Raw genomic sequence first — 8433 nt, 5'->3', positions numbered from 1 at the left:
CTGGCAGGCTGCATGTTTCCCACGGCTCTCTGGTAATGGAGTACCCAAGATGTTTCAGAGGTGTCGTATAATCACCCCAGAGTGTGTTAAACTTCAGTGTGCCCCAAGCCGTTTGCCCACAGCGCATCTCAGCATGTACCTTCCCCAGGTAGGGAAGGCCATGGGAGTCAAACAGCCCTTGGCAAGAGCCTAAACAGAGCCCTGAGCATTGCGTAGCAGTACCTATGCTCACCCCAGGCCCAGTATCCCCAAGGGCACTGTGGGTCTCTCCTGCTGCCCGCTCAGCACCCCCACAAACATCCCTCGGGCTTCCTCCACTGCCCTGCAAGCAAATCCTGGTGCTGCCCCTCTGCAGTGGCATTACACCCCGGGCACAGCACCCACAAACATCCATCAGGGTCTCCCCAGGAGACCCCGGAGCACCCGACCCCCCGACCATCCCTCGGGCTTCCCCCGATCATCCCCCCCACCCCCTTCCCCGCAGCCTCAGCACCTCCCGGTCCCCCCCGGCCCCGCGTCGGGCAGCGCATGTGCCGCGCAGAGCCCGCCCCGCTCCACCCCCGCCGCCGCCGCTGCCACCGCCCCGGGGCGCCGCTTTCCCGCTCCCCGCTCCCGTTCCCCTCTCGCTCCCGCTCTGCTGCCGCCCGGGGGGTGGCCCAGGGGGGGCGGCGACCCCGGTCAGTCCCGCGGCGGAGGGCGGCGATGCGCCGCGCCGCGCCCCGCCCGGACCCGCCACCGCCGTTCCGCCCCGCCGCCGCCCGGGTGCCGCCCGCCCCGAACCACCACTGAGCCTGGCCCGCCGCCGCGGCCTCCCCCGGCGGCGCCGCCCGCCCCGGGCTGCCGCAGCGCGATGGAGACGGCGGAGAAGGAGTGCGGAGCCCTTGGCGGCCTCTTCCAAGCCATCATCAACGACATGAAGGTACGGACACCCCCCCTCCCCCGCCGCCCCGTTCCGTGACAGCGCTCCCCCCGCACCCCCCAGCACCCTCCCCCGGGCTCCTCTCTGCAGCACCGAGCTGGGGGTCCCGGACCAGGGTTGGGTATCGGAGCCCCACAGCGGCCACACATCGGGTGCTGGAGCCCCACGTCAGCCCCACACTGGGCATCCGCGCCCCACAGTGGGCATCGGCGCCCGTGCTGGGGACCGCAGTCCCACATCAGCCCCGTATCCGTCATCGAGTGTCGGAGCTCCGTGCTGGGGATGGCAGCCCCCCATCAGCCCTGTATCCATTATCGGGTATCAGAGCGCTACACTGGGCGTCAGGATCCCACATCGGGTATCGGGCCAGAGCCCCACATCAGCCCCATATTGAGCATCGGGGCCCTGCCTTGGGCATCGGGCCCCATGCTGGGCATTGCAGCCCCATATCCATCCCTGCATACCAGAGCCCCATGTTGGGAATCTCAGCCCTGTTTCCATCGCTGGATATCAGGCCCCTGTGTCGGATATCAGGCCAAGGCACTACTGCCCCATGCCGTGTACCGCTGCCCCACATCGGGCATCGTGTGATCCCCCCTCCCCAGCTTGGATTCCTGCAGGACTCACTGGGGTTTGCACCAATGGAACAAAAAGGCCCCTTGGCTCCTCGATCCCATTTCCCAACCTGGGAGGGGGGATGTTGCCTCCACCCTCCCTGGGAGCAGGATGGGGCCAGGTTTCAAGAAAGCCTTTTTTTTTGTTTATTTTCATGTCCAAAAGGAAAATAAATAATAAATGTGGGGGGCTGAGCAGGGAGGAGGGAGCAGCTGGGTTTCTTCATCTGGGGGAGGGGGCTGAAATTCCCACTGCCAGCCCCAGCAGTGGGGTATGGCCCCAGTCATTTTTGGGGAGGCAAAAGCTCTCTTCCTTCTCCTCCTCCTCCTCCTCTTCCTCTCTTCTCGCTGCAGCCCAGTCCAGACAATGCTGTCATTGCCAAAGCAGAGGAGGCGGGAGATGATAAAAAACATAAAAGCCTCGCTGAGAAGGAGATTAACCCGTTCGAGGGGCAGCCGTGGCTCTGCGGGGCCAGGCTGTGGATCAGGGCTGGAAGAAAAGCCCTAGAGAGAGGAAATCCCGGCTCACCCTGGGATGCTGGTGGGGAAGGATGCTGGGGTGCTCAGCCCCTCCAAACACCTTCACCCCGAATGAGCCCCACAGCCCCAGGGGGGAACAGGGGCAGCCTGTACCTCAGTTTCCCCGTTCCCCTGCTGAGGCTGTGGAGGGGACGAGCCAGCCTGGACCTGTCGCCAGTGCCATGCAGTGACATGCCCAGTCCCATCAGGATGTGGTTGGGTAGCTGTGCCACAAGCCCCTAAACGGCATGCCAGAGGAAGCGGGGCTGGATTCATTTCCACACCGTTTGTAGGTGGGAAAGATGAAAGAAAAACAATGAAAAGGAGTAAAAAAAACCTTAGGTGCCACTGGCTGAGTGCTGGTGGGCAGGTGGGTGCCCTGGGTACCGGTGCTGTGGGATGGGGAAGAACCCCCTGCCCAAAGAGCTGATGGCACTGAGCAGCATGTTGAGGTTCCATGGCCAGTCTCCTTGCACTGGACACAGGGGCAAAGAGACCTTATTTTGGTGGCCAGTGGCTTTTTCAGCACTCATCAGCCTGTGCTGGGGAGGGCTCAGGCAGCGAAGCCTGGTGGTGCTCCCCAGGCTGGTGGCACTCCCGAGCTGGCTTCGTTCTTGTCTCTTCCAGTGTGCTCAGTGTCCCTGGGTGACCTTGGCATGACCTTGTCCCTGTTGTCCTCATCACCATCCTCCTCCCGCTCGGCATCTCAGGGTGCTGGGGGCATCACAACCTGTACCCATGTTAGGGGGGACCCTCGGCTCGCCCTGCCCAGGGTGATGAGGGGCTGGTGGCCCTGGGATGGCGGCAGTCCTGGGGACTCACAGCTGAGCCACAAGTGGCACATGAAGTGACATCCTCAGCGCCCTTCTTCACTGACTTATGAGGAAGTTGGGGCTTTAGTGGTCCCCAAAACCCAACTCTGGGCTGGTCCCATGCCCCCCTTGATGCAAACTTTGTCACCAAGGTGCCACCAAGCTGGGCTCATGGGGATGTGTGGTGACCCACATCCTGCGAAGCCAGCTGTAGTGGCTGCCCTAGGGGCGTTTGGAAGTCCCCAGCACTGTCGTCAGATGGTGGCACTGGGAAGGAACCAGCATGATGGCACTGGGATGGCCTCGCTAGGATGGCAGCACCAGCATGGCCTCGGCAGGGTGGTGGCTCCAGGACAGGCCTCACTGGGATGGCAGCACTGGGACAAGCCTCGCTGGGATGGCATCAGGATGGCCTCATCAGGATGGTGGCACCAGGACTGGCACTGGGATGGCCTCGCCAAGACAGCACCAGGATTAACCTCACCAGGACCACACTGGCTGGCCTCACTGGGATAGTGGCACTATGGTGGCCTCTCTGTATGGCCACACCAGGATTAGCTGTGCTAGGATAGCACCAGGACTGGCCTTGCTGGGGTGGCACTGGAGCTGGCTTTACTGGGACTGGCCTCGCTGGGATGGCACCAGGATGGTCTTACTGGGACTAGCATCTCCGAGACACCGCTGGGACTGGTCTTACTGGGACAGTGCTGGGATGGCCTTGCTGAGATGGTGGCACTGGGACAGCCCTGAGATGGCCTCGCCTCAAAGGTGCTGGGACTGGTCTTGCTGGGATGGCCTCACCAGGATGGTGGCATCAGGATGGCCTGGCCAGGATGGCCTCACCAGGACAGCACTGGGGTGGCCTCCCCACCGCCTGTGACCTGTCCCTGTCCCCCCACAACTGCCCATTCAGGGGGACTCCAAAGCTCCCCTCCTGCCCGATGGGTCCTCATGAGCTCAGGGTGGCAGGGACTGGGGCTACCGACTGTGGGGCTGGAGCCCTCCATGATGGTAGTTGTGACCGTCACTGCTTTGGGGGAGGCCACAAGTGCTGGAGGGCTCTGCTCTGGTGCTGGCCAGGGTCTCAGAGCTTGCCTGTGCACCAGCTCATGTCCTCCCTCAAATTTCCAAACCTGTAAGCTGCCTTGACCCTTTTGAGGAACAGATCACCCAAAATCCTGAGGTCTCCATGGTCTTCACAATGTTCATGGCCAGACTGGAAAAATACAGGAGGGAAAAAGGGTTGTGCTCAGCCTTTATTAGCCATCAGAGAAGCTACACCTAGCCAGGCACAGCCCATCTCTCTATAATGGTGAAGGGAAGGAGGTTCAAGGGGTCAAGATGCTCCAGCTCTCACTGTCCCCTTCCCTCCTTGCAGAGCTCCTACCCCATCTGGGAGGACTTCAACTCGAAGGCCACCAAGCTGCACTCCCAGCTCAGGTGAGTGGCTGGGGGGACATAGGAGACAGGGTCCCCCCATCCCCAGGGGCACATCCTGGGGTGCCCAGTGCCTGCTGAGCTCCCCCCTCGCTTTCTCCACCCCAGGACCACAGTGCTGGCCGCAGTTGCCTTCCTGGATGCCTTCCAGAAAGTGGCCGACATGGCCACCAACACCCGAGGTAGGGTCCTCCTGTCATGGGGTGGGTGTCCCCTGGCTTTGCCAGGCAGGGGCATGGGTGAGGAGTGTCCCCCATGGGGTGTCCTCTACCCAGGTGGGTTGGGTGGGCTTCAAGCAGCAGCTCCACCATCCGTGGAGACATGTCCAACCTGCCTCCACACAAGGAGGAGCATCCTCTAGGAAGCAGGGTGAGAAAGATGGGCTGCAGCTGAAGCTGACCTATGGGTGCTTAGCTGTATCTTCTAGTGGGGCTGGTTTGCTCAGGGGGAGATTTGGGGTGGCACAGCCCCACATCATCGTCCCCTGCACCCATCTCTGCCCCCCCAGGATGCACCCAGGGCTGCGCCACCCTCCTGGTGTCCCTTGTCACCGGGAGGTGTTGGGAGAGTCCTGGCTGGTCCGGGGGTCTCCAAGGAAGGGTAATTGGATGGAGGGAGATGCAGGAGCCGACTGCTTCAGGGACAAGCTCCAACCCATCAGGGAGGTGACGTGAAGAGCTGAGGCTGCAGGTGGGCGCCCTCATGTTCTCTGGGATAGGGGGCTGGACCCCCGGGCCCTCTCCTGATGCCCACTGGCAATGAGGAGCCACTTCCCACCATTTGGCTTCTGCCAAGCAGATGGTCCCGGGCTGGTTTGCAGACTGGCAGCATCCAGGCCATCTGGAGCTGTGCGAGGAGTAGGAGGAGGAGGCAGCAGCCTGAGCCGGGATCAGCTTTGCCTCCAAACCCACTAGCCTACTGCACCGGGGGGATTAGGGCTCCCCCAGCTCCCCTCCAGCCCAGGCACTGACAGCAGTGGGGGGGACACAGGGACACAGTGAGGGATGCTGGGGACAGTGTCACAGGGCTACCCTGCAGTGCTGTGCTGGGTGGAGACATCTCGGGGACATCCCTGCTATTTTTGGAGGTGTGGGAGGCAGAGCGTTGGCGTGGGGAAACTGAGGCAGGGCTGAAGGCCTCACATGCGATGGTCAGCACGTGGGAGAATCGGATTAGGAGCAGCAGGAGCTGGGATAAGAGCATTAAGACCTGGATTAGGAGAACACTGAGAACACCCTGGCACAGGAGAAGACCCTTAGCCCGTGGGCTCCCCCATTCCCATAGACTGGGGGGTGCCCAAAACTCCTACAAAGGGTGGTACATATCTCTGGAGGTTTGGGGGGGCAGAGGAAGGCAAAATATCACTTCTTAGTTTGCACCCAAGGGTTTGCGATTGCAGCTTTTCCTGGGATTTGCCAGCAGCACTGCCACCATGTGGCCATCTTTAGGCTTCAGAGTTAACAGCGGTTTCACCTAAAAGGGATGCTCCTGCTTTCAGTTGCTGGCAAATATCCCTCCCTAGGAGCACTTATTCCCTCTCTATCTGCTCTGGATGGTGCCTGGAGGTGAGGGACACGGCTGGGTGCCTGGCAGTGAGCTGGGGACAGAAGCTGGTCCCAGAGCTGTTTGCTCCCACCCAGTTTCTTGGTCCATGTCTGGCCGTGATACCTCACCCCCTCCCGTCCTTGCCCCCCCAGTGCCAAATTTGAGACAAACCAGGAAAAACCAGGAGCAGGTTTTCCTTTCAAAGCCACAGGAAGGGATATTTCGTGCTTTATTGGATGCTGATTTATTGATTCAGTGAACTTATAAGGGGAAAAGCAAGCCATCCCCGACCCAAAGTGTCCCCAGGGCCCAGTGTATCCCAGCACTGGTCACCCCACTGCAAGCCACCCTGCTCCCAGTGTTTAAACTGGTCTGTGACTGGTGTGGGGGTGTACCCTGCCCCTCATTAGCAGCGTTTCGGTCCCTCCAGGTGCCACGAGGGACATTGGCTCTGCGCTGACCCGCATGTGCATGCGGCACCGCAGCATCGAGGCCAAGCTCCGGCAGTTCACCAAGTAAGCGGGTCTGGGGCATGGGTGACACGAGTTGGCCGTGCTCAGCCCTCCCTCAGGACATGCCGGATGCTGGCTGGACCTGGGACAGGGGGGACGGTTCCCCTCCTCCAGCTCCAGCACTCTTCCACACTCTCTGCTTCTCTCTCCCTGCTCTAGCGCCCTCATGGAGAGCCTGATAAACCCTTTGCAGGACAGAATTGAGGACTGGAAGAAAACTGCCAACCAGCTGGACAAGGACCACGCAAAAGGTAGGACCCGTGCTGGTGGGGGGCTGTCTGGTTGGCAGGGGGGACTCCTCTCTGACAGCACCCCTGTGACCACAGAGTACAAGCGAGCCCGCCACGAGATTAAGAAGAAATCCTCTGACACCCTCAAACTCCAGAAAAAGGCTCGCAAAGGTGAGGGGGGGTCTCCTGGGGTGGGGGTACCCCCACTAGCCCCTCCACAGCACCCCAGGCCAGGGTGGGCATCCCAGATGCAGCACCCTGGCTGCCAGCTGGGGGTGGGCGCTAGGGGGGTCCCGCTGCCCCCCTGCAGAAAGGAGGGTGCTGGCATGGCCCAGGGGGTGTAGAGGGGAGGTGGGGGCCCTTGGCCTCTTTTCACACATTTTCTCTGTCTCCTTCTCTCTTCCCTCCCCTCCACATCCTTCCTGTAGAGCTACTTGGTAAGTGAATTGCTGCCCCCCCATTCCGGCCCCTTCTCTGCTTCCTCATCTGCTCCCACCATTGGTGTCCTTGGGGCCGGGGCTGCCTCCATCCATCCGTCCATCCGTCTGTCCAACCATCCACTCCCTGTGCCCCGCCCCACGCTGCTTTTAGCTTAGCTTGCCCCCCGCATCCCAGAGTGGTGCCAGCCCACTGTGGTGGCACCTCAGCAGGTCCCCTGGTCCCAAGCACCAGGGAAGGGGACAGAGTGGCAGAGGAGCCTGCCCCCAGGGCTGCTGTGGGGTGAGGGTGCTTCTGGACCCTCCTGGGATATGGGCACAGGCGGACCTGTGGCACCCACTGGGATGTGGGGATGGGGTGATGTCTCCCAGCCGGAGCTGTGGGGTGTCCTTGGCTTGGCCATGGGACCCTCAGCAGGTTGGGGGGGGTGTCAGGGGAGCCCAGCATTGATGGTACCACATCTTGCAGGGAAGGGGGACCTGCAGCCCCAGCTGGACAACGCGCTGCAGGATGTCAATGACATGTACCTGCTGCTGGAGGAGACGGAGAAGCAGGCAGTGCGCAAGGCCCTCATCGAGGAGCGAGGTCGCTTCTGCACCTTCATCACCTTCCTGCAGCCCGTGGTGGTGAGCACAGGGGGACAGGAGGGGCTGGGAGGGGGCGCTGCTGCCCAGTGGTTGCTGATGCTCCCCTTTGTCTGGCCACAGAACGGGGAGCTCACCATGCTGGGAGAGATCACCCACCTGCAGGGCATCATCGAGGACCTGGTGGTGCTCACCGCCGAGCCCCACAAGCTGCCCCCTGCCAGCGAGCAGGTCAGTGAGGGGAAAGCTGGGGGGGGACAACGGGGAGAGAGCATCTTTGGGAGGCTTAAACCCCATCCTTCCTGCAGGTGATCAAGGACTTGAAGGGCTCTGACTACAGCTGGTCCTACCAGACTCCCCCATCCTCACCCAGCAGCTCCAGCTCCCGCAAGTCCAGCATGTGCAGGTATGGTGGGGTAGGCTCCAGCCCCCTTCGTTAACTCCAGGTGGGTGATGATGTTTATGGCCCTTGGGGATGTTCACGAGGTGCATGTCCATCTCCACGTGTCCATCTGGCCAGTGTGGAGGAAAGGGGATGGGCCTGGAGTCTGGGCTGGTGGGGCATCCATCCTCGGGGTTTTGGGGATGATGTGAGCTGTGCAGGGGGGAGTCTGGGGGCAAACATGTCACCTTTGCCAGCCTGTCCCCTGCCACTGAGGGACCCCAGAAGGGAAGCAGGGCACCCCATGAAGACCCTGTGCCTCAGTTTCCCCAGGTTGGCTGAGGGGCAGTGTGCTGGGTTTGCTGCCTGGGGACCCTGCCGCTTCTGAACCTCCGTCTTAAACTCTCTTTTCCTTCCTTTGTGCTCCACATCGGCATGTCC

At 61.7% G+C, this 8433-nt stretch overlaps 1 protein-coding gene across 1 annotated transcript; it reads left to right on the top strand.

Annotated features, from left to right (window-relative positions):
• The first annotated feature begins 552 nt into the window (after positions 1 to 552).
• On the top strand, positions 553 to 8402 carry MTSS2 (MTSS I-BAR domain containing 2). The gene is made up of 10 exons (XM_030470924.1): positions 553 to 919; positions 4243 to 4304; positions 4410 to 4483; positions 6277 to 6361; positions 6518 to 6609; positions 6685 to 6759; positions 7017 to 7025; positions 7495 to 7652; positions 7734 to 7841; positions 7919 to 8402. The coding sequence occupies exons 1-10, from the start codon at positions 851 to 853 to the stop codon at positions 8048 to 8050; spliced, it is 864 nt and encodes a 287-aa protein (XP_030326784.1). The 5' UTR covers positions 553 to 850; the 3' UTR covers positions 8051 to 8402.
• Positions 8403 to 8433: the final 31 nt, after the last annotated feature.

This window comes from Strigops habroptila, chromosome Z (genome assembly GCF_004027225.2).
Source record: "Strigops habroptila isolate Jane chromosome Z, bStrHab1.2.pri, whole genome shotgun sequence".
NCBI classification, from domain to species: Eukaryota; Metazoa; Chordata; class Aves; order Psittaciformes; family Psittacidae; genus Strigops; species Strigops habroptila.
Note: the sequence above shows the minus strand (reverse complement) of the source record. Positions and strands in the feature narration are given on the sequence as shown.